Source organism: Sorghum bicolor, chromosome 5 (genome assembly GCF_000003195.3).
Source record: "Sorghum bicolor cultivar BTx623 chromosome 5, Sorghum_bicolor_NCBIv3, whole genome shotgun sequence".
Taxonomy (NCBI): Eukaryota; Viridiplantae; Streptophyta; class Magnoliopsida; order Poales; family Poaceae; genus Sorghum; species Sorghum bicolor.
Genome location: NC_012874.2, coordinates 1,530,638 through 1,555,979, shown reverse-complemented (window position 1 = coordinate 1,555,979; position 25,342 = coordinate 1,530,638). Strand labels below are relative to the sequence as shown.

The 25,342-nt window shown below is 44.8% G+C and overlaps 3 protein-coding genes across 6 annotated transcripts; 2 read left to right on the top strand and 1 right to left on the bottom strand.

The window, feature by feature from the left end:
• LOC8083032 (cation/H(+) antiporter 15) lies at window positions 8,433–12,038 on the bottom strand. Its single transcript, XM_002448867.2, has one exon. The coding sequence runs from the start codon at window positions 11,605–11,607 to the stop codon at window positions 9,031–9,033; it is 2,577 nt and encodes an 858-aa protein (XP_002448912.1). The 5' UTR covers window positions 11,608–12,038; the 3' UTR covers window positions 8,433–9,030.
• On the top strand, window positions 13,139–17,280 carry LOC8083031 (vacuolar protein sorting-associated protein 32 homolog 2). 4 transcript variants are annotated; one of them, XM_021461780.1, is made up of 8 exons: window positions 13,139–13,295; window positions 13,415–13,491; window positions 14,677–14,811; window positions 15,671–15,770; window positions 16,232–16,317; window positions 16,408–16,499; window positions 16,753–16,867; window positions 16,958–17,280. In XM_021461780.1, exons 3-8 carry the CDS (start codon window positions 14,722–14,724, stop codon window positions 17,135–17,137), a joined length of 663 nt encoding a protein of 220 aa, XP_021317455.1. In that variant the 5' UTR covers window positions 13,139–13,295; window positions 13,415–13,491; window positions 14,677–14,721; the 3' UTR covers window positions 17,138–17,280. The 4 variants fall into 4 exon arrangements, with proteins under 4 accessions (XP_021317455.1, XP_002450174.1, XP_021317454.1 ...); XM_002450129.2 differs by lacking the exons at window positions 13,139–13,295; window positions 13,415–13,491 and adding an exon at window positions 14,081–14,217; XM_021461779.1 differs by lacking the exons at window positions 13,139–13,295; window positions 13,415–13,491 and adding an exon at window positions 14,252–14,278.
• Window positions 18,954–24,927, top strand: LOC8083030 (ethanolamine-phosphate cytidylyltransferase). Its single transcript, XM_002450128.2, has 9 exons — window positions 18,954–19,546; window positions 20,611–20,846; window positions 21,305–21,483; window positions 21,594–21,665; window positions 21,869–21,936; window positions 22,097–22,217; window positions 23,747–23,812; window positions 23,904–24,026; window positions 24,391–24,927. Exons 1-9 carry the CDS (start codon window positions 19,212–19,214, stop codon window positions 24,460–24,462), a joined length of 1,272 nt encoding a protein of 423 aa, XP_002450173.1. The 5' UTR covers window positions 18,954–19,211; the 3' UTR covers window positions 24,463–24,927.

Below are 25,342 nucleotides of genomic sequence, written 5' to 3'. Positions count from 1 at the left end.
CTGTTGTTCTTTCTGTAGAGTTGGGGTAGCAGCCTCTGTGTATGCTTTGACAGCATTGTGCACCTGGTTTGGGGTCCATGTCTTCCTCTGAAAACGATTATCATTTCTTGCTTTCCACAAGAACCACAGGGTAATAAAAATTTTGCTTAAAAGATCATCAGGAGTAGAATCATCAATAAAGGAGGTTAAGATTTCTTGTACTCCATCGTCTTCAATAGGAAGATTATCTGTTATCAGAGCAGGGCTAGAGGAAAACCAAACAGCTTTAGGTAGGTGACAGTGGAAAAACAGATGAGCATCATTTTCTATTTGACCACAAATGTTGCAATTTTGGTTAATGTTAATATTATTTATGTACCTTGCTGCTCTGTCTCCTGTAGCCAAGGCCCTTCTGATCAGTCTCCAGGCAAAGGTTTTGATGAGAGGTGGCATCTTGGGCGCCTTCCAGACCTTCTGGAGGATTGATTTAGCTTGAGGTGAAATGCTCCTAGATCCTGCATGTGGCAGCCGAATGATATTTTGATTATACAGGTACTTGTATATATCTTTGGTAGTGCAAACTCCATTTTTAGCTGGTTTCTATCTTAAAATGTCATCCTCTGGATTATTGTGGTTAGTTGGAACAATTCTTATCTGAGATATTTCATTAGTTAACTGATTATCAAAAACTGATTGAATGTAAGGTTGATGCCAAGTTTTAGATTGGGGATGAAATAAATCAGCAACTGTTGCTGGCATGGGGGTTTGAGTGACAGGCAGATTAACATGACTGTAGATATCATACCAGTTAGGGCACCAGGGTGAAGACCAGATAGAGCTATTACCTCTATGGATCTGCAGAATTGAGTTGCTAGCCAGCTCATCTTTAACCTGCAAAACAGAGGACCAAAAAACAGATCTGGGACCAGAAGATCCTGCATTCGAGAAAGAGGTATTGTGGAAATATTTGGCTTTAAGGATATCTGAAAGGAAATTGTCCTTTGTAACAGCTATGTTCCATGCAGCCTGCATAATAAGACTTTTATTAATAGTGGGGAGGTCTCTAATCCCCAAACCTCCATTCTCTTTTGGCTGACACATGTCCTCCCAAGATCTGAATGCAATAGGGTTAGTAGCATTTTTTTCCTGGACCCCAGCCCACCAGAATCTTCTGATGATAGCAGTGAGCTGTGTAAGAAATGTTTTGAAGAAAAGCACAGTAGACATATAATAAATAGGAATAGAAGATAGAACATATTTAATATAAGTGAGGCGACCTGCATGGTTGAGAGTATTAGCTTTGACAGTGGTCAGCTTGCCTCTAAACTTAGACTTGATGAAATTGTAAGCTTTATTCCTATCATTGTGAGAAAACAGAATAGGATGACCTAGGTGCATGGTATTTGGAACAAGATCAGGAATAGGAAAGATGGCCCTAATGCAGTCTCTAATGTTCTGGGGCACCCTTTTACTAAAAAGAATAGAAGATTTTTGCAGATTTGGAGTTTGCCCAGAGATATTACAAAAATTGTTTAAGACATTTTTAATTATATTGGCCTCATGGGTGACGGTGTAATAGACTGTAAACCATTGGACAGTTGCCGGATGAAGCAAACCAAATTAAAAGGACCGGATCGCACAAACTACTAAACTACAGTGGATTTTGAGTTGCCATACATAAGCCACCAAACTCATCAAGGTTTGGCTAATTAAGTTTTTAGAAATAAAATATAAATCCTGTTTGCTTAAGCTTATCTGCCGAATCTACCAGACATTCAGTAATATTTTTCTCTCATAACAAATTAGCAAACAATATTTTTTTAAATGAAAAAGCAAACATTACTTTTAGCTATGGCTTTTTAACCAAGCGAACAGGCTCCATAGTACTTGCACGCGATATCAACTAAACATCTACCTTACGAAAAATGTATATTCACGGTTTTAGCTATTCGAGGTTGCAAATCTGAATACTTTAAAAAAAGACAAATGATGTGTTTGGCAGGTTCTAGATTCTTGTATAGAAACATTTTGAATACAAATTCTCTGGTGAATCATAATCACTTCATGGAATTCTTTGGCTTGCTCTCTAGATTCTTGAAACTAGAACTATATTGCTACAATCATGAGAAACTATGATTTGGGTGTATCTATAAACAGTACAAACGTGAACTGGTTCTAAGTGTGATTCTCCCTGAAATTTTCTCTTTGTGGTGTTTGTCGGCAATTCTAGTGATTCTATACTGTGAATTTAAAACGTTTCTCACTATCAAAAGCACCCTTAGACAAAACTAAATGTAGTTTGATTTAGAACAGAACATAAATCCATTATATTAGAGAGAGAGAGATAGAGAGAGTAAAGGAGAACAAACAATCTCTCGCATGTAAGGAGATGTTCGGTTGGGGGTGTTATAAAGTTTAATAGGTATTATAGCATTTTTATTTTATTTGGCGATAAGTGTCCAATCATGGATTAAATAAGCTCAAAAGATTCACTCTTGTAAATTATTCTCTAGTTGTGTTTTTAGTTTCATAAATAGTCTATATTTAATATTTTATACATATCTCTAAATATTCGATGTGATATACGGTAAAGTTTACCACTGTGAACCAAACATGGCCTAAATACGCCTACAAGGAAAGGAGAAAGGAGAAAGTTGGTACCGGAGGGGACTTCTCACCTTCTTCTCTCCTAAAATAACTTAGGTTTGTTGGAGAACAAACAACTTAATTAGAATTCATTTTGATGTTTTCGAAATTGTCACATCATATATTCAAAGTCATCTGTTATGATATATAAATGAAACAAGATCATCCCTCGTTTCATTTTGCTGATCAATGCAAGGGCGAGAATAAACGACCTAGCCACACGCTAATTAAAATAAACCTCATGGATTCGTACGTGCCGATAAATGTGCACCTGGTCGGCATAATATATATATGCACGCATGGACCATGCATGCTTGGATGCATCGATGCATGCGCGGGCGCGTACGTACAAGAATCTGACGACGGGGCCGGACGATCGAACGACGATGATGCAGAAATGAGGGCCTTCCTGAAAAATTTTACAAAATTTTTCAGATTTCCCGTCACATCGAATCTTTATACGTATGCATAGAGTATTAAATATAGATAAAAATAAAAACTAATTGCACAGTTTGGTCGGAATTGACGAGACGAATCTTTTGAGCCTAGTTAGTCTATAATTGGACAATATTTGTCAAATACAAATGAAAGTGGTATTATTTCTATTTTGCAAATTTTTTTTTAACTAAACAAAGCCGAGATTGGAACGTGACCCGGGTGTGTCATTTTCCGTTACGCCCTGATCTCGGACAGAATGCCGGTTATTCCGGCGAGACAAGCAGTAAAAGCTGGATCTTGCATTTGCATGCATTGGGGCTACACAATCATGGCGCGCGACAGGCCAGACCAGACCAACGTACTGTACAGTGTACCAGGTTGGTCGTATTCCATGCAACGTACTGTACAGTGTACCAGGTTGGTCGTATTCCAGGTTGGTCGTATTCCATGCATCTGTATTCGTTCCTATATACTGTAGTGTACACATGCATATGTTTCTTGGAGCCACGTCCATGTCTTCAGCATTGCAGACGAATGAATTGCATCTATAGTAGTTTCATGCTATATATTATCAAAGTTCACTGTACATATATATATATATATATATTTATATATCCTAACACATGCCTAATACTACAAACTGAGATGGGGATCGATCAATCGATCGATTACGCACGAATGCGAACTGTCAGCAGCTACTAGCTCACGAAGGATCGGATCGATCGGAAGGTCGGCACAGCCACAGTGGTGGTTAATTTGCTTCTTCATCAAATCATCAAGCGCTGCAACTGCAAGCAGCAGTATACGTACTGCTCGCCACTGTGTGCTGCTGTGCAGCCGTGACACAATAGACACAACAACACTACTACACAAGCATACAGTATGCACATCAGTCGTCTTTCACCCTGCTGCTGGACGTAGCGTCACTTCATACTACAACTTGCCAGTGTACCAGCAGCTAGCTGTGCGGTGTGTGTGTGTGCCCGGAGATGATTGTAAACATCATGACAATATCATTGACCTCTCTTCCTTTTTCATTCCCTGCTGCCTGAGTCGTCGGATCGGAACGGATCCCAACTACTGAATGTCTGAATATATGCATGCATGACTAGCTAGATGTATCATCATCGATCCAGTCTTTACAGTCTTCCCTCTCCCTTTCTTTTCAGTATCAGTTCATGGTCTCTCGTGGATTACTGTAAAAAAACTGACTTATAATATAAAGTTAGACAAAAAAAAAAAAATAGACTACCAAATTGCATATCAAAGTTAAGCTGGATTTCACAATCGGGCTAGTGGAATCATCCACATCCACTGTGCAGACGCATGTGGTTATTTTTGCATCGGTCATGACTCATGAACGACGACGACAGTACAGTAGGCGTACGTCCGGCCACACATATACATACACTGTACGACTTCCGAGGCTCTAGCTAGTCTAGCCAACCAATGCAAAGCTACGTACTGAGCGTGCATCACGGGTGCTGTAAACTGTGCGAGAGGCAGGCAGGCCATTAGGCATATGATATCTACCGATCATCGGTCGTCGGTGAACACGCAAGCATGCAGTGTTTTCTACATGTTTTCATCCATCGTGTTCCCCTTGTCCCTTGCTTGCTTCCACTTTGTATACTAGTCCTAGCAGCTACTATACTTGACATATATGATAAGAACCCCTCCTCTGCACCTTTCCCCTTGTACACATGCAACAGTATCTCACTATCCTTCGTGTACCTGCCCCACGTGACACTGCGTGCACCATGTCTCCCAGTCCCAAGCTTAGTATATATCTCTCTGCACAACACCTCTGTAGTAGCGTCTTTGTCTCGTCTTGTTTAGAGCTACATGCCATATATGCCGTTCCCTGCCATGCCCTGTTGGTTAATTTAGATCGAGTGCTTTAGATTGGACAGTCTTGTTGAGTTAATACACACAGCTTGTGAGCTGAGAGAGCCGTGCCTATAGCTTTTCTTCATTGTCGCTTAGCTAATGCAGCAAACGGCTAGTAGGTTAAATTTCCACAGGTTCTGTCGGCGACGGAGCCAGGAATTATATGAACATAGAGGGGACCGGTTAAAGGCAATCAACATATATATGCAAATTGATGAACGGTTTATTTTTGTAAAGATGCAAATTGATGAATGTAGCTCATCTGTTTTCGTTTTTTAGTTAAATGTGACCATCTAGGTTAGTCGTCGATGCAACTGCTCCTATTTTCTTGAGTATATTCTGGTCTTTGATGAATTACAATACTATTCTTCCTGTAGTATTTTCCTTTGTTTGTCAGTGGCAAAGTGTGTGTGGTGACTCATGCATGAATCTTAAAATCTACTGTCTTAGTACGAGTATTTTTTGAGGTGCTCATGGCGGGGTAGGATGTGTGTTTTCTCATAGGGGTGTGTTGCACAGGCATGTAGGCTCCTCTACGTCTGTACTAAAAAGAGAATCGTCGATATGTGATAATAGTGGTGCTCAATAAGCTTTATGTGATGATAAAAGTATTGATGACCACCGAGTTGTCATTACTAGTTAATTAAGGTCTTATTTAGTTCCAAAATTTTTTAGGAAATCGACACTGTAGCAATTTCGCTTGTATGTGACAAATATTGTTAATCATAGACTAACTAGGCTTAAAAGATTCGTCTCGTCAATTCCGACCAAACCGTGCAATTAGTTTTTATTTTCATCCATATTTAATAGTCCATGCATGTATCTAAAGATTCGATGTGATGAGAAATCTGAAAAATTTTGCAAAATTTTTTGGAAACTAAAAAAGGCCTAAGTTCATTAAAATATAAAATATAACAAAATATAAGTATATTTTTAGTAGAACCTAAAATTTCATTTTCATATGATTTTTTTATCTAAAAGATATCAATAAATATGTATACATGATTAAAATAAATTATTTAACTATATATTAAGTAAAAAAATATATAGTTGTATTTGCTAGGGACGCATCAAATAAGGCCTTGTTCAGTTCCAAAAAATTTTGCAAAATATGAATAGTACCACTTTCGTTTATATTTGACAAATATTATCTAATCATGTACTAACTAGACTCAAAAGATTCGTCTCGTCAATTCCAACCAAACTGTGCAATTAGTTTTTATTTTTGTCTATTATTTAATACTTTATGCATGCGTCTAAAGATTTGATGTGACGGAGAATCTGAAAAATTTTGTAAAATTTTCTGGGAACTAAAGAAGGCCTAAGTATGCTAATAATGCATGCACATAGGCATTTGCATTATTTTTTAGACGGAGCTAGTTTTTTTAGATAATGGATATTGTATACCCGGCTTCTTCTATCAAAAGATAGAATCAGGCCAATTATTACACAGTTCCGCTAGTGAACACAAATACTCATGCAGTCCACTATTGTAAAACCAAAAGGAAATAAGGTTTAAGCTAAACATGGCCAATATATCTTGAGGACAACCACCCATTGGAACTAAAAAAATGCAAAGCTGATGTCTCTAGGAACTGTCCAACTTGGACCAGTTGGTCTCTCTGATCATCATGCCGCTGCAGACTTGCCCACTGTCGGAGCCAATACGTTCCCCTGAAGAGTACCTGCAAGAAAGTTTTTGGTCTACATTTATCAAAAACCACTTCGTTCCTGCTTAACCAGATTGCCCAACAAAGTGCAGCTGCCGCTGTTAATAACAATGAGTTATACTTTTTGTGTCCATTTTTTGACCAAACTAAAAAAAGATCACTCATATCTGTTGGAGGCGCTAAACCAAAAAGTAAATGTATAGATTTTGGTCGCAGACCTCTCCTTCCCCTCCTGAATTCTGAAATGTCATATCTTGGACATGCAGGGATAATCCTAGATGAGCATAGCATATACTATTTGCAACGTATATAAAAGGAAAAAAAATGCAATTCTTACCTTGAAAAAGGCAAAAAGGTTTGATTAAATCTATAAAAAAACTACTGACATTTACAATATACCAAGTATATTATTATATCTTTGTAGACTGATAGATATTAACAGTTTTTGTATATAAATCTAACCAAATTTTAAAAAGTTTATTCAATCAAAAACTACTAGAAGCGAAGTCCTTTTTAGGACGGAAGCGTGCTCATGTGTGCACGCTGGGGGGGGGGGGGGGGGGGGGGCGTCTAATACAACTTGCAGTCTTGCAGAGAGCTGATCCAGACCAGAGCTAGAGCCGGCAGCATCAGAAAAAAGGACCCGGCAAAATGTACAGTACATGGCATGTGCCACTGCCACTGCATGCGATGCTATGCTATGCTAGTGCTAGCAAGACGACGAAGAAGTGTATGCATCGTATCTGCAAATGCAAGGATGGACCGCTGCCTCTCATGAATCTCTGTCTCACATCATATGACGATGGAGGAATGTGCATGGTATCCAAGGTCGTCGTCGCAGCTAGCCTTGAAAAACTATGGTTAAATGTATTATTCGCTAATTTTTTATAAGAAATAAAATACTACCGAATAGCTGAATGATTTCGTAGATAAGCTTAAAAACCCAAGATATATGTTTTTGGTTATATGTAGAGAACTCCGTTTTTCATCTTGAATAATGTATTTGTTACCATTTCCATGCTGAATTTGACCAAAAAAAAACCTAGACTCTGCTCATTACGTTTTTTTTTTTTTTTTTGCGCGCGTGTGTGTGTGTGGATCAATTTGACGCAAGAGAAGTGCATGTCCCTTATTTGTTCAACCAAGTTTAAAAAGGAACTCATTATTGATGCATGCAGGATAGGTATGCCGCCATTGTAGTGAACGACAGCCCACTAGGCCTTTAGTCGGCCCAGCCCAGTAATAAACGTCCTAGCCCATGACAATGCATGCCTACTAGGGCCCAGCGGACCTGGCCCTGCCAACTCTCTCAGCTAACGATGACCACGACTTCATTAGTGCCCAGCTACTTATTATGTTCACAAATACTACAATGCTACCATGTTCATATCTCTATCTATATATATATACAACTAAAAAGTTTAGAGAGCAATCGTCCCCCCACTCCCTTGGCTTCCCACAAAATACGACTATTCGGGTGCCCAAGTGAACCGCACTAGATTTTCTTTCTCAATTCTCTTTTTTCTATATTTTTTTTCTTAATCCCTCGATCAAAACATCCCCTCAATATGTGTCAAATGGAGGGGAACTGCCACCACTTTTTTCTTACTGACAATAAGATGGTGGAGTTACTACCGTCTCCGCCATGAGCGCACAAGCCGTCGAGCCGCTGATGCGTTAGGCAGTCTAGAGCCGGGGTGGTGCTGTCCCCGAGAGGGAGGGAGAGGAAGGAGAGACCAAGCAAGAGAGGATGAAGAAGAAACGAGATGTGTCATTCACAGCTATATAAAATAAATTAAGGGGATGAAGTATTGTCAATCTGCTTTGCCGTCCTTCCCTATAAGCTTTCATTTGGTTTTGTCTCCAACAACTTTGTAAAACAACTTGCTATATCCTAAAAGATTTGGCAAAACCATAAATTTACTAGAAATTTGTAAAACAACTTGCTATATCCTGTCCCGCGCGAGCTGTCCTCTCCCCCGCGCGCGAAACTCTTCCCCCTCCTATCCCTCGCGATAAAGACTACAAATTTGTTGATGGGACAAGGCGCAACTGATCGATGCTATTTCCAAATCTACTAGCATGAACTGATCGATGGGACAAGGTACTGCAAATTTGTTGATGGCCGGCTGGTACAGACCTTGTTTTCGGAGGAGCAGCAGATCACGTTTTGGCCAGCCGGTGACCTCGACGGACTACTCTAATGGTAACAGTGGTATTTAACTACACAAACTGCAATTAGCATTCAAGCTACCTCGACTAAATTTGTCCGGTGATCGCTGGCGACTACGTGCTTCTTGTTACCATGAACCTCATGATGGAGCAAGCAAGAACCCACTGCACGCACCCATGGCGACGCTAGCTAGCTAGCTAGCCACCTCGATGACCTACCGACCTAGCTAGGTAGCTAGCTCCTATTCCCGAGGCTACCCCTACGGATCTGATCTGGCCGTGGCGGCCGTCCCGCCGCGGGCACGCCGTCGCCGCCCACTCCCAGTCCCAGCTCCGCCGACATCCCCCCGGCTGACGGTCTCGCGTACGACTGCAGCACCAGCACCGACGCCATGGTGTGGAAGTCCCTCGACGACAGCAGGTCCCCGATGGGCCCCAGCTCCGGGCACTCGCTCCACTCCGCCATCCCCGCCGTGAGCGCCGGCAGCCCCGGCACCTTTCCCACCACGAAGAGGTCCTTCCCCAGCGCCTCCACCTCCCTGATCTGCGCCACCATCTCGCTGGCGTTGAACACGCCGCGCTCGCGGTACTCCACGCCCGCGCCGCCACCGCCGCCGGCGCTCACGCTGTTGGCCCTGTCCAGGAACTCCCGCAGGATCGCGTCGTCGGCCTTGCGCTCCTTGAGCGCGTCGAACTCGGTGCCCGTGAAGCTGCCGCCCTTCTGCGCGAACCGGAGCAGCGTGAGGTCGACGGCCGGGTTGTACACCATGCGGATCGCCAGCGCCGCCACCTCCCGGTCGTCGCGCCCGCCGAAGAAGAGCGCCGCCACGCGGCACCCGGCGCCCGGCACGCCGCCCAGGCCGCGGTCGACGAGGATGCCCACGGTGCAGGGCGAGAAGAGCTGGATGCTCTGGTTCAGCGGCTGGATCGCCGGGTGCGACACCTCCATCCCGCCGTCCACCGACCGGTACTTGTGGAACGGCAGCAGGATGAGCGCCGAGTGCTGCTCCTCCGCCGCCGCCGTCACGTCGTCGTGCATCGTCGCGTACGGCGACACGGCCGCCATGGTGCGCGTCGACACGCCCGCCACGTTCTCCTCGTACGCCATGAAGGCGTGCGCGATGTGCTTGAACTGCAGCTCCACCTGGCTGCGCCGGTGCGCCGAGTGCTCGAACGACGACGACGGCGCCGACGCGTTGATCAGGAGCATCGCCGACGACCGCCCCGCGAACTCGATCAGGTGCAGCGCCTGCAGCGCCACGGGCGACCGGTCCGACGGCGACGCCACGTCCAGCAGGGTCAGCACCGCCGGCACGTCGCGGGGCATGTGCACGCACGCCAGCACGTGGAACTCCGCGTCCGGCTGCGGCCACGCGATGGTGCGCCGCTTGTAGAACACCAGCCGCCGCGCCGGCTTCACCACCAGCGCCAGCAGCGGCGTCACCAGCGCCGTGATCAGCGCCGACATGAACACCAGCACCGTGAACGACTGGTCGCTCATGATCCGCTTGTTCCTGCCGATGTTGAGGATGATGAGCTCGATGATCCCCTTGGTGTTGAGCAGCAGCCCGATGGAGGTGCCGTCCAGCAGCGGCATGCCGAACACGGCCGCGACGCCCACGGCGGCGGCCACCTTCAGGACGGCCGCGGCAAGAGCGGCAACCATCAGCAGCACCGCCGCCGCCGCGCTGGTGATCTTGGCGGTGTCCGTGCGGAGCCCGCTCATGGCGAAGAAGAGCGGCATCAGCGTGCCCACCACGAAGTCCTCCACCTTCTCGACGACGGCGACGCCGACGGGGCCATTGGGCACGGCGAGGCCGAAGACGAAGGCGCCGAATATGGCGTGCGTGCCCCCGGCGTCGGCGGCGAGCGCGGCCACCAGGACGCCGACGAGGACCCAGCACTCGTGCGCCTCGGTGACGACCTCGCCCTCGGCGACGCGGCGCGCCAGGCGGACGAGCATGGGGCGGACCACGAGGTAGCTGGCGCTGACGATGAGGACCCCCGACACGAGCGTCCAGAGGCAGGGCCCCATGCCGTAGCGAACGTGCGCGAGCGCCGTGGCGACGGTGAGCCCGGCCCACGCGAAGGTGTCGTTGATGAGCGACGCGGAGATGGAGAGCTGGCCCACGTCGGTGCCGGCGAGCTTGAGCTCCGCGATGTTGCGCGCCAGCACGGAGAAGGCGGTGGAGCAGAAGGTGGCGCCGAGGAAGACGGGGAAGGAGAGGCGGTTGAGGAACTGCTGCCCGGCCTTGGCGGCCGCCGTCGTGGATCCTCCCCCGCCGCCGCCGCCGTCGTCGTCGCCGGCGCTTGAGAGCGCGACGTAGCCCGTGACGGCGCCGACGAGGAAGGGCGGGAGCGCGGAGGCGGCGGCGAACCAGAAGCTGCGGAAGCCCGAGCGGAGGACGGTGTGGAGCTCGATCTCGACGCCGATGGTGAAGGTGTAGTAGACGAGGCCGATGAGGGACATGGACTCGAGGATGAAGATGCTGCGTACGGGGAAGGCGATGTCGGAGAAGTGCGGGACGCGGCCCAGCACGGAGGGACCCAGGAGGAAGCCCGCCAGGATCTCGGCGATGTAGCGCGGGGTGCGGAGCGGCGCCAGCAGCAGCGCCACGGCGCGGGTGGTGGCGGTGATGAGGATGATCTGGAAGAGGAGCAGCGGGAGGGAGAAGTCCAGCGGGTTGTCCCCCGTCCAGATGCCGGTCATGGTGATCTTCGTCGGGTCGAAGCAGAAGAGGTCCGACCGGCCCGCCGACGCCGTGTGATTCCACAGCTCCGCCATCGGGTCGGCCACCCCCGTCGCCGCCATCCTCGGTTAGCTCGTCGGGCGCCGGTGGATCGTTTGTCAGCTCGTTCGTCGCCGCGCGCCGGCGATGATGGCTGATGTGATTGACGGTCAGTCACTGGTGGACGTGCACGTACGCGCGCCGGGGATGGAGGAGAAGCGCGTGTGGGGTGCCGAGTGATCCATGGGAGCTAGCGAGGACGGAGCTGCTATTCTTGGCCCGGCCAGAACTCTGCTTTTGGATTGCATTTGTTGCATGCACTCGTGCATGGTTTGTGGTTGCGAGCTCCACCTCCACGTGGCTGGTATGTAGGGCCTGATTTTTTTTCTTTTTTTTTGGAAAATTACACAGCCAAGAATTGGGCAGCTTCATGGATTTGCCAGAGCTGGGTATTTATAGCTCTAGAAAACATTTTGTTTATCAGTTGGATTATATTAGATATAAACAGTTGAATTACTTTCATCTAGGGCCTATTTGGCTAGCTAAGGCCTTGTTTAGTTCACCCTAAAAAAACTTTTTAAGATTTTCCGTTACGTCGAATCTTGCGGCATATGCATGAAGCACTAAATATAAACGAAAACAAAAACTAATTACATATTTTACCTATAAATCGCGAGATAAATCTTTTAAATCTAGTTAGTCCATGATTGGACAATATTTGTCAAATAAAAACGAAAGTGCTACAATACCGAAGACCAAAAAGTTTTCGGAACCTAAGCTAAAAAACATTCCACCTATTAGCTCTCCTCTTTAGATGCAATAAGATAATTTTTTTTGGGTAGTAATTAGCTCTTGTATGCAACAGGACTTTAATCTACAAACTACAGATTTAACCTGCATCTCCAATGTGCAGTCGTGGCAAATAGGATGTGCCATATGGGAAAATCAGCCTCTTATCTTTTCTTTTAGATAGTAGCTAGAATAACAACTAGACTAGCTTTTTATAAAAGCCTACACTAGCATAGAGAATATTTTTGTTGGTGATTTTTTTTTCCATATTTCTACTTGCGTTTTTACAGATCGCCATTGCGAAAGATCACTAAAAATCAACAAACTTTGCAAGTGCCACCTAAGAAGTGCCATTGTAAATATTTACACCGACAATTTTCTTAGGAAGCCGACATTGCAAATCGATTGACACTGGTGGTTCTCTTAAGGAAGCCATCAGCGTAAATGATTTTTTAAAATTATAAATTAGGCCTAATGTTATGTTCCCTTCTTAATACCAGAGATTTCTTATGGGATTTAACTATCGAACGCACACTATTGCATTAATATTTTCCCGATTCCATGACTAGGGAGAGGTAGAAAAAAAAGAAACATGCATGGTTCTCGTGTTATTGGGGGTATAAACCAGCTAGCTTAATTGTAATCGGTCTCTGTGCTCTATATATGAAACTGTGTTTGTGGGCTTCACATGGGCTGCTTTTGCTGATTGTTCCTGTTACTTATTATACTCTCGGCCCATATGGGCCTTCTCCAGTGACGACGAGCCTCTTGGGCTCCTCGCCTTCGTGAAACGCCCCGCCGTGCCTGCAGCGCGCAGCCGATTCAGTATTCACTCACACGGCAGCGCCACCTGCTCCGCGGCCCCATCGGCGATCTGCTGCGCGCTCCGTCCCAGTCCCAGGCACGCGGCGGCGGGCTGCGGCTGCGGCTGCGGCTGCTTCTGCTTCGAGGCGCGGCGGTGAGGCGAGGCTGTTGGTTCTTGGTGCGTTCTCTTCTGGCCCTCTTTTTGCTTTCCCCCCGCTGTATTTGTTTGTTCGGAAATGCTGCTGCAGATAGCGGAAGCCTGCGTGTTAACTGCTCCTCTGTTTCCACTCGATTCAGGCGGCCGTGCTTGACCCCTGCGGGGATCCGACTCCACTGGTGCTACTTCTGGATTTCTCAAGCTTGTTTCGTTCGGGGTAAGCGAGGGGTTGTATTTCACTGCTACGCTCATATACTCATGTGTCTGCTGCATTCGATATGCAATCTCCTCTCCTCTACCACGCAATCTGTTCGTCACCAAGTCCTATCGCGCCATTTACTTTGTTGTGTGCTGCTGTGGAGCATTACACTAGGAACAGAGGGAGGGGATCCAACTATGCAGCTAACAAAGAGGAAAGGGGAGCCGAGAAGTGTTCCCAATCTGCCAACCCCTTTACTGCGAAAGTTGGATGCTTTCAGGATAGAAGGCATGGGTTGGGATCGAATACCCCCTTTATTCCGCTCCTAGCTGTATGGGCGAATTTCATTACGCGTCTATTGTAGTTTCTCAAAAGCCACAGATGATAGGGAATGGCAGCTCAACTACTTGTCCTCAAAGGAAAAGCAGATGGCTACTTAGACTTTACCTCGCTAGTTTCAAGCATGGGGAGTGATATGGTGTATGATTCACAGTTTGTTCCAAGCAAGAAGATGCCAAATTATATAGTAGGTTGACAGACCGACCTAATCCAACATACCTGCTACCAAAAACAACATCATTCCTCTGTCCTCTCCCTAATACGCCGATTCTGTTGTCTCTGTCCTAAATAGATATCATGTGTGGCTGTTAGAATTCTGGCTTTTTAAAGGAACTTCTCTCACTACAAGGAAATGCTATCGCCGTTGTCTTGTAGATCTGCACATAGACTTTGTTGAGTAAAAAGGTGATACATATCTCTATGACCTACAGCCTGTGAAATCAAGGTTCCTCTCATGAGTCTTGATGTGCGCACACCCCTTGCTCAGTTGCTTCATTGTTTTCAAGCCTCAAACAAATGGGCACCATGATATTCTTTTTGGAAGTTGCTAGTATTGTTGTTCACTGTTTGTATCAACAAAAGCTTGACTTTCTCCTCCAAAACCTATTTTACATTAGTACCAGTTCTAATGAAAAGTGGTCACAATCTGGCAAACCATCTAACATGGAGTAAAGTATCTTAAGACAGCGACGTCATTGAAACTGGATTTTCTTCTTTGTCATGAGCAGACAAGTCCTCTGTTTCCCATCACATGCTTTATTATTCTCAAGTGCTCTGTTCTGACCACCCCTTTTCCTCACTTTTCCCCTTCTCCCTCGAGAAGGCCATCTCCAGTTCATCACCCTCTTATTCCTTCATACACAGGCCATCATCAGACGAGAGGGAGAATCAGCAGGGAGTGACAAGAAGATGCTGAAGAAACTGCTGCCAAAGACTAAGAGCAAGAAGAAGAAGGAGGCTGCCTCCTCTGCCATACCCACGTTGGATCGGCTCCATGAGGTCTTTCATCCCCTTTATACCTAATTCATTGTTTATCTTCCTCGTTCCTGATTTTCACTCTTGCTGCACTTGTGATCCTTCAATAGTCATATATCAGCTGCAGTACTATTATTTTGTTCAAAAACGGAAGTACTATTACATATTACTCCTTTTTCTGGCAAGATAGGACTTGATTCGGGGTTGCAGTTCATGGAGGTTTAATATGTTCTCATGAAGAATATTTTTGTTTGAAGTGGAAACTGGTCACCTAAAATATAAAGAGTTCTTATTTCTTAGAATGGGCTCGCTCCCCCCTTCTTAAGTGTATGCCAGAAGAACTCTCTTGTTTTTCCTTCTTTTTTACTCTTTTGCTTTTAACACAACATTGTGGAATATATGTTAAAACCAATGTCATAAAATAGCCTATCCATCTTCAGCTGACTGCTGTAACGTAATCATGTGGATTTCTGAATTGAATGAATTTTCATAAGATAAGAGTGGAATAAAACAAGAGAAGATTAGAAGTCCACATGTTGAAAAAGAGAGAGGAAGAGGTCCTTCTTGGCATAAGCTGCCAGCCTGTCCTGAATGCTTGACCTTTAGGTAGGATAGTCAGTTAAATTCGAGATGGTCAGCCCTGTTTTCAATTCTAGTCAGACTTTGTTCAGCACTCATCTATTTTTTAAGGACACAATAAAGTATACATTCGATGCTGACATTGTGGATTATTTGTTCTGTGATCATGCCCCTCGGTATACATCATCAGCTATTGCCAACAGATCAGCAATTTATATCTGCAGTACCAAGATCTTTTTGTGGAAATTGCTACCGTAGATTTACCTTTCATATTGGTGTGTTTTCGTACCGTCCATGTGTGCAGACCCTAGAAATGCTGGAGAAGAAAGAGCGTTTCCTCCAGAAGAAATGTTCTGCAGAAATCGAAAAGGCTAAGGATTATACAAAATCGAAGAACAAGAATGGTAAGGAATGTTGCTTCAGAGCAAACACATCTGCCATTCTTATGTTTTGTTACAACCTTACGATAACCCGTCATTCTTAATTGTCAAATGTGCAAATTTTGCTTGCTTCCTTGCTTATTTATTAATTTATTATGTTTTGAAATTTTGCCACCAAAAGCTCGTAAAGAACAATGTTTCTTCCCTCATTTTGTTTTGGTCAGAAACTAACTTTGTTTAATGTCTTGCACACAGCATATGAATAAACACGCAAAGCAAAGAAAAACCATAGATTCATGAGATTGCATTTCTAGACGACATTCTAGACTATATATATTGAGTTCTCAATATACTTGGAACATAGAAGGATTCTTCTTAAGCTTGTGATGATTTTCAGCTTCTATTCTATAGCTCTTTAGCTTTTTTTTTCTATCAAACAATAGCTCTTTAGCTTGTACGTGAAATTCCTTCTCTGTTTGTTTCAGCTGCAATTCAGTGTCTAAAGAAAAAGAAACTGTACGAGACACAAATCGAGCAGCTATCGAATTTTCAGTTGCGAGTTCATGACCAGGTAAAGGGAAACATACACACACAATGTCGATCCTAGTTCACATGTCTCGGAGCTTGTAATTAAACTGATAGGAAAATTGTTTGTGCATAGATTATAATGCTTGAAAGCGCCAAGGCAACTACCGACACTGTTGATGCTTTGCGCTCCGGATCATCTGCTGTGAAAGCTATTCAACAATCAGTGTAAGGTTCCATCTGCCCTCTTTGTTGCCACTGCGACGCCTTATGCTAAGCTTTTCAAAAACGTAACGTCTGAAAACTGTTGTTGTTTTCTACATTCTCTCTTATAAATAATGCAACGAAAACCATCCTTGATTAAATATCTCTGCCGTTTTTTGTTGTTGAGCTTGTGCACCTCCTGAAGGCAAGCTAACCCAACTCGTGCGTTGCTTCTGCTGATTTTGACGAACTGATGTGCGTGGCATCTCTTGTGCAGGAGCATCGACGACATCGAGAGCGCCATTGAAGAGGCGAACGAGCAGACGGAGAACATGCGGGAGATACAGCAGGCGCTCGCGACCCCAGTTGGCGCTTCTGCTGACTTCGACGAGGTACTGTTGATTGATTTCCATTTCCCCCCTCCCTTTTAAACTGGACACACCAGTCATTTCTCTAACTAGTTTCGGGGAAAAACAAAACAGGACGAGCTGGAAGCGGAACTGGAAGAGCTGGAGGAGGAGGAGGAGATGGAGGAGGAGCTGCCTGAGCCGCCGGCGAGGCAGTCGGCGCCCACAGAGCAGTTGGTGAAAGCGGCGTCCGCTCCTAAACAGGGCAGTGATCTTAGCGAGCTGACCAGACTTCAGGCAGAGATGGCGCTCTAGCTGTAGGCATAGACTGATGACAACATCTGTAAATTCACCGACGGTACAGATGTTTTTTTGCTGTAAAATCACGTTGTTTGAGCTGGCTGAAGGATTTTTTTCTTGTTGTTTAATACGTATGTTTTATTTTGGCCTTGCCTTGAGTTTGCTTGATTCATCGCTGCTGATGGCTAGTGTGATGAGATCACTGGATCTGAATGGCTGGCTGTCATCCTCGTGGCGGTGGCCCGTGGACGAACGAAGATGTTCCAGCCACTCCCCTCTAGATGCAGGGGAAGCGGCATCTGTCCGGGTCTGGGACAGGGAGAGACGAAAAGCTTTGACTTGGGTCTTGTTTAGTTCACCTCGAAAACCAAAAAGTTTTCAAGATTCTCCGTCACATCGAATCTTGTGGCACATGCATGAAACATTAAATATAGACGAAAACAAAAACTAATTATACAGTTTAGCTGTAAATTATGAGACGAATCTTTTAATCCTAGTTAGTCTATAATTGGATAATATTTGTTACAAACAAACGAAAGTGCTACAGTACCGAAAAGTTTTCACTTTTCGAAACTAAACAAGGCCTTGGACGGTTTGACCCCTGGTATCTTGTTCCATTATTCAAAGAGCTCCGCCGTATCCAGCAGGCGACACTGACACGTGTAATCCTTGGACCGGAACCGATTAGCCGAGACCGGAGGGAACAGACGCCGGGCATTTACGGACGGTAGAGGAAGCTACGGATGCATGCAAAATTCGCTTCCAAGAGAAGAGATGCTACTAGCAGATGCGATCGTGTACGCTCTGTGACGTGCTAGGTAGATGCGATAGCCACGAATCACTCAAGAATCTCGGACCTGAAATCCAAAAAGTTTTCGAGATTCTCCGTCACATCAAATTTTGTGGCACATGCATGAAACATTAAATATAAATAAAAACAAAAACTAATTACACAGTTTAGCTGTAAATCACGAGACGAATCTTTTAATCCTAGTTAGTCCATAATTGGATAATATTTATCACAAAGAAACGAAAGTGCTACCGTACCGAAAATTTTTTACTTTTCGGAACTAAACAAGGCCTCGGCTGGACCACGCATTTCATCTCGTGCATGTGTTAGCGTGTGCTGATTTATCGTGAGAGAAAATATTATTAAATAGTTGACAGATTTAGTATATAAGTTCAAATAAACAGGATGATACGCGTGTTAATTTACTAATTGTACTATGTATGTAAAAAATTGTCAAGATGTTCTAAAAATACTTGAAAATAATTTTATGGGCGTAATTTTGGTCATTTTTTTAATTAATATAATTATTAGAAGAAAAAGGACCGAACCTTCGATGATCTGCGCCTTGTTTACTTCCACTAAAAATTCAAAATATTTCAAGATTCTCCATCACAAATCTTTAGAAGTATGCATAGAGTATTAAATATAAACAAAAACTAATTACACAGTTTGGTCGGAATTGACGAGACGAATCTTTTGAGCCTAGTTAGTTCATAGTTAGATAATAATTACCACAAACAAAACGAAAGTGCTACAATATTAAAAAAAAAATTTTCTTGAGGAACTAAACACGGCCCTAGATCAAAAAATTGACGTGTAATAACAAAGATTAAAAGAAGTCGGTGCGATGGACGGCTTGCATTCAAGACGGGATCCATCACTGACAACCGAGGCACGTTCCTAGCCCACCGCGACTGACATATTGGCCCCACACGGCAGCCACACCTGGAACGGTGTACAATTCCGCTACGCCCACTCGCGAACGCGCAACGGAACGGGGACCCCACCCCACTCTCTTTATTTTGTTTCCTTCTTTGCCCCCGGAGGCTCGGAGGAGGTAGGCACCACCAGAGCATTCGTCGTCCTCCGCCTCGCCGCCACCACGCCCCGGCCGCCCTCTCCCAGCCTTCCCCTCCTCCTTCTCCCAGGGCTCCCACCCTCGCATGGCGACAGCCCCTCGTCCCTAGCCCTAGATCCCGCCGCGCTCACTCACTCACGCACCAGGATAGCCGCGCCCGCGCCCGCCCCCCCGCCTCCCTCCCACCACCCCCGTCCCAGTCCCACCCGTGCCCCCTCCCCATGGACGCGGGGAATGGCTGCAGCGCGCGGGCGCTAGCGGCGTGCGTGATCGGCGGCATCGTGCTGGGCGCCTCGGTGCTGGCGCTGCACCTCGCGGGCGGGCCCGCCGCCATCCCGCCCTTGCCCCTGCCTTCCCTCGGCGCGCTCCGCCGCCGCCGCCGCAACCGCCGCCCCGTGCGCGTCTACATGGACGGCTGCTTCGACATGATGCACTACGGCCACTGCAACGCGCTGCGCCAGGCCAGGGCGCTCGGGGACGAGCTCGTCGTCGGCGTCATCAGCGACGACGAGATCAAGGCTAACAAGGGACCACCCGTCACGCCGCTCCACGAGAGGTCTCCTGTCTCCTGTGTCGATGGTCTTTTGCCGTTTCAATCTCCTCATCTTTTTTTTTATTTTATATTAATAATATATCTCATGTGATGATGTGACGCGAAACGGAATTCTAGACTTGGAGCATGCGGTTGCTTGAACGCAGGTTTTACTGGAGTCCGTAACTACCTGCCCATGACCTCGCTTTTATTTAGCAGTAATTCACCAGTCGAGTGCTGTTTGGGAATTTCATATTCCTCCTGGGGAATCCATTGTTGGTTCGTGCTGGCCTATAAGAGTTACTGTGCAGTTGGCTACTCCAAAAATGCTTTGCTCTCAACTGGGTTAAAAAAAAAATCTCGCATGAATCCAATTCTGTTGTCTGCACATAAAGGAAACAATCCAGAGAGTTTTATTTATGTGTTCCTTTTGGTAGTTAGTATGGGTTCATCCACAAATTGAGTTAATAGCGCTTTAATAAAGGAGGTCGGTTACTTTGTTTGACACCTTCTGCATATGCAAATAATCCTTGAATGATCAAGTTATGTCGCTGGTATCACGGTAACGGTGGTGGAGTGGATAACTCACCTCGACGACTATGTAGGTTGTAGTCTCGGCTGGGGTTGGAGCGAGGTTTTTCCCCTCGGCTCCCTATTGTGTTAAGAGGAAGAAGAGGAGAGGGATTAGGCTAATTCTTTTCTTCCTTCCATTCACATGTGCTGGTTCCTTTACATGGCCATTCGTCCAAGACTTGCCAAACCAGTTCCTATAATCACTTAATCATGATCTCCTAAGATCACTCCCGATCCCCCCAACTTAGCTAATTTGGTGATACTAGCCACTAGCCTGATCCTGAGCAGGCACTGGCTTCCTGTCGTGACGCCGGTATATGGCTGGCCCCACATGACAGATCGTTTTTTCAGTTATATCTGAACAATTATATTGTTCTATTCCTTTAAGTGTCACCTGGTGTATGGAAATTTATGTTCTGCTTCTCTATGTTAGGGAGTATCAAGTCTGTTACTCCCTGACCCCTATATGTTGTCTAGCAAGTTTCTGATGATTTTTTTTTCTTCCGGTAATACAGAATGATAATGGTCCGTGCTGTGAAATGGGTAGATGATATCATTCCAGATGCACCTTATGCCATAACTGAAGAATTCATGAACAAGCTATTCAATGAGTACAACATCGACTACATTATCCATGGGGACGATCCTTGTTTGCTACCGGATGGTACTGATGCATATGCTCTTGCCAAAAAGGCTGGTCGATACAAGCAGATTAAGAGGACTGAGGGAGTGTCGACCACAGACATTGTTGGTACTAATTTCGCTTTAGTTTTTCTTATCAGCTTTCAATGTTAAAGTTTGCTCTGCTAATGGTCTTATTGAATTCTGAAATGGGGATTATTTAGGTACTAGTTCTTAGTTGCTAGTTATTTTTTGTTCAAATATCACATCTGTCCTTTGATGTTGCAATTGATTCTAGATCTACCAAAAACTTATTTTGGCAGCTACTGTACTGTTTAAAAGATTCCTCAGTAGATTTGTTCATTAGGAAACCATTGTGAACCAAGTGTCATCTTAAGAAATGTTTAAGGGATGACCATTCCACTATTGTTCTTGTTCCCATGACTGCATTCACAATGAAGCTTCTGTTATACCCATTTCTAGTTTAGAGCACTTGGGGACAGTGAATTAGTCATTTCTAGTGAATACACTTTATATGGTGATGAAAAGGCTCTTTTCTCATGCTGATCGAGTATTGCTTCATGATAGGACGGATGCTTCTTTGTGTTAGAGAGAGATCATCTGATGCCCATAATCACTCTTCACTACAAAGGCAGTTCAGTAGTGGACATGGTCAGAAAGTTGATGATACTGGATCTGGAACTGGAACAAGAGTATCTCATTTTCTTCCCACATCTAGGCGAATAGTTCAGTTCTCAAACAGCAGGGTATGACTTCAGCTATCTGCAGCTTCATAATATATCACTTCTTGGACTGTTCACAGACGTTTTGAGACCAATTCTTGGATAGTCACTGACTGTAGACATTCCCAATGCAGGGTCCAGGTCCAGATTCTCAGATAGTTTACATAGATGGTGCTTTTGATCTGTTCCATGCTGGACATGTTGAGGTAAATGTGAATTCCTTTCCACATGCCCACCCACCTGAAAACGTGGTAATGAAGAAAGAAGGAAATCCTCACATCTGTGTCAGCTAAGTCTGTTTAGGACACAAATGCCAAGGCTGGCTGTACTTCTGTTTTTGCAAGGAGAAAACTAAAATTAACCCTCCATGATTCATATATTCTTGTGTTTATAGTTTCTTTCCATGTAGATATTACGGCTTGCTCGAGAACTTGGAGATTTCTTGCTTGTGGGGATTCACACAGATCAGACCATAAGGTAATATGATGATTGCATCTCTATTCTCCCCTATGCTTAAGTTAGTTCAGTTCTGCAGTAGTCCTTGTTTATAGTCAGAGTTCATTTCTGTTGAAGCATTACATCTGTAATGTATAACATTCAGCCTACTTTTCTTTTGATGTTTACTATTTTTTGGCAGTTCAACTCGAGGACGGCACCGCCCAATCATGAATCTCCATGAGCGAAGTTTGAGTGTTTTGGCTTGTCGTTATGTTGATGAGGTGATCATTGGTGCTCCATGGGACGTTTCAAAAGACATGGTGAGTTATCTGTTCTCTTTTCACCATGAAAGTAACTAATTTATTTATAGAACGCATGATGAAATGTTTGTAGTTGGCCAGTTGCTCCTTGTACCACTCTTAACACAAGAGACAATACATTGACCATAAGATCTTTAACATGGGATTTACGTTATGCCATTGAAAATCTGAGTACAGATTATCTTAGTATAGATAAAAATAAGGCTGACATGCTCTTATCCATGGATTGATACAGAAGAAATAAGCCTTGCATGGTATGCTTGCATCCATATTTTAGTTTTGATATAAGCTAGGTCTGAGGCTTTGAGCTTGCTTAACTGAGCCTCAGACATATTTAAATAGTTGGTTGACATCTAAATCAGATTTCAAATAGGTGTAGACCCATTAGCGCTACCTGTTCCATTTTGGATGCTATTTACATCGACATAAATGACAAGAGATTAGAGCAGCTCCAGTGTGATGATAAATCGAACTGTAGTGCCAAAGAAATGAACCGTAGACACTGTGAGCGTCGAACGGAATGTGTCAGAAGCAAAATTGCATTCTGCAGAAGAGTCGAACTGAGCTGAATAAACAAATCAGCAAGTGCTTGGATAGGCAAGGAAGCTCACATCTAAATGCATTGCCCGTGGGTAAATATACTGACGCGTGGATAGAGAACTAATATTTTAGTTGGATGATGAGACTTATAAAAACGAAGCTCACACTAGAGATGTCGAGTGCTTCTGACACCCTGCTCCTTTTGCAGACCAAAATCGATGGCACACTGGAGGTGCCCTTAGAAACTAGACCTAATTTCGATAGAAGCAGGAATCAAGTTCTTATAATCGTCTTAATCTCAAATACGTATAGCCTGAATATGTAAAAAGAAAAGGACCAGGGCTTGTACCCATGGCCTAAGAAAATGTTTTTTTGGGGGGCTCTGTCAGCTGCAAGCCCCCTCCGCAGGCACTGTATCATCAGCAGCCGAACAGGCCCATTAAATTTTGAATAGGCCGGGAGATATAGAGATGGCACCTGCACAAAACAATATACCTTGCAGCAGAGTGATTATGGGCAATATTATTGCTACTTCACTACAAAAGAAGAGCCAAAAACAGAGTTAATAAAGATTAAGTCCTATAGGTTTCCCACTATTTTGTTCCTCATCTCTCCAACTGAGGACTTTGGTCTTCATCTGAGAAACTGAGCAAGCTCGTAAATGAAACACCATGGTTAGTAGGTCTCTGCAAAGCTATCAGTGACTGAGTTTCTGTCCCAGCTAAATGCTCTCTTATAACACCAGTATATTGATAAAATGTGGGTATATCAAAACTGAGCATAGCAGGTGCCATCAGTGTCCTCAGTTTATCCACACTGGTTGCATAAAACTCCAATTAGAAGTCGCATTCTATTTAGATATTGTAAGGTTAATAATTGAGCCCTCTTGTGTATTGGTAGAGGCTATGTAAATGACTATGCGATGCAATTATTGTTATAACTAGTACGTTTATTTCCTGAATTCTCCAGCTTCCTTTTTTCGTGTGCAGATTACCACATTCAATATTTCGTTAGTTGTTCATGGAACTATTGCTGAAAACATGGACTTTGCAGAGGTAAGTTTTATTTATAAGGACCATTTCTTTATTTTATTAACACGCAAATGTTGCAACTTTGATACCTAATTGTTCCTAATGCATTTTTTAGGATGATTCAAACCCATATGCTGTTCCAAAGGCTATGGGCATTTACCGCCGGCTGGAGAGTCCCTTGGATATCACAACAAGTACTATCATCAGGAGGATTGTTGCTAACCACGAAGCTTACCAGGTAATTACTGTGACCAGATGGTTATGGGTCCTTTTTATGCAGTATGCAGCATGTTGTACGGTACATATTTACAGTTACATTACACGCGTCAGTCGATTTTGTAGTCTACATATCAATGATGTGCATATGGGAGCTATTGGTTGCTGATATTGTGCTGATGCATTACTGCTTGAGCAAAGGCAGCCTTGCATGTCAGCATGTGTCATTAAATAATGTCTGTTTTCTTGGGACCAATCTTCCCCCCCTTCTATTACGCCTGGCAACGTGTTCTTTGGTGTGGGGCTGTTGTCGTTTCATTTATTCTGGTCCATGGATCTGGCGCTGTCTGTATTCACTTTTGCTGTGTCCATGTGCCATTTTGCAGAAGCGGAATGAGAAGAAGGAAGCCAGTGAGAAGAAGTACTATGAGAGTAAAAGTTTCGTCAATGGGGAGTGAAGTTATGAGTAGCAGGACTTGCATGAAGAATGTTGCCTAGATCATTTTAGATCTCAGCCTTTTAGCAACGGCAACAGTTGGTTGATCTACAGTTGTACCTTTTTCTTCAGTATCTTTGATGTTCTCTGCTGACATAGCTTAGGAAGCATCAGGCGCGACATTGAAGAATGACTAGCAGAGTCGATCGCTAGTTTGGCGAGTCTAGGAGCATTTCCATCATTTCCCCAGTGTCTCCAGCCAATTTTCCCTCGCTGCTGTATTGTATATGCGCCTTCCAGCTGTTGTTTCCAGCTGAGTTGCATTTGAGATCTATAGGCTTTCCGAACCCCTCGAAATTGTGCACTACAGTATTGAAAACCCTGAATGTTAGCGTGATTAACTATTGGCTGCTGATGTTTCTTTCCCATCCGCACTGTAATGCACTGGCAGCAGTCCTTTTTCTTGAAAATCAGGTTGGTTTCCTTCCGCTGTGTTGTTGAACTGAATGAATGAACATATGGACTGTCCGTTGTCGGCGATGGCAACAGCGACAGACAGATGGTACACCTGGCTGGCTGGATGAACCGAACGTGGGTTGGTGACACGTTGGGATCTGATCTGATGATACGATATGGGATCTGGTGAATTAACTGAATTCTGACAAATGGTTGCTGCCGATCAGCTGGGCCTGCTGCTTGCTTGCTACGCCTTGTCGCGGATGGAAAGAGATGTGCTACCTGTGATCTGCATGCATCCAGCAGGGTGCACACACACACACACACATCTGGTGCTGGGGCTGCTGCCTGTTCTTGCTCTCTTGCGAGCAAACCTTTACTGTGCCTGGTCCACTGGCTGATTTGCGTGCCAACAAACGTTGGTTTCGCTTTGATCTTGGATTAGG

Bases quoted from the DNA above. Each gene is read 5' to 3' on its own strand.
- LOC8083032 (XM_002448867.2), bottom strand. From the start codon at position 11,607: ATGGCGGCGACGGGGGTGGCCGACCCGATGGCGGAGCTGTGGAATCAC.
- LOC8083030 (XM_002450128.2), top strand. From the start codon at position 19,212: ATGGACGCGGGGAATGGCTGCAGCGCGCGGGCGCTAGCGGCGTGCGTG. The intron at 19,547-20,610 runs GTCTCCTGTCTC...CCGGTAATACAG, and splicing joins GTCACGCCGCTCCACGAGAG to AATGATAATGGTCCGTGCTG. The intron at 21,666-21,868 runs GTAAATGTGAAT...CTTTCCATGTAG, and splicing joins TCCATGCTGGACATGTTGAG to ATATTACGGCTTGCTCGAGA.
- LOC8083031 (XM_021461778.1), top strand. The intron at 14,812-15,670 runs GTCTTTCATCCC...CCATGTGTGCAG, and splicing joins CGTTGGATCGGCTCCATGAG to ACCCTAGAAATGCTGGAGAA. The intron at 16,868-16,957 runs GTACTGTTGATT...AAAACAAAACAG, and splicing joins CTTCTGCTGACTTCGACGAG to GACGAGCTGGAAGCGGAACT.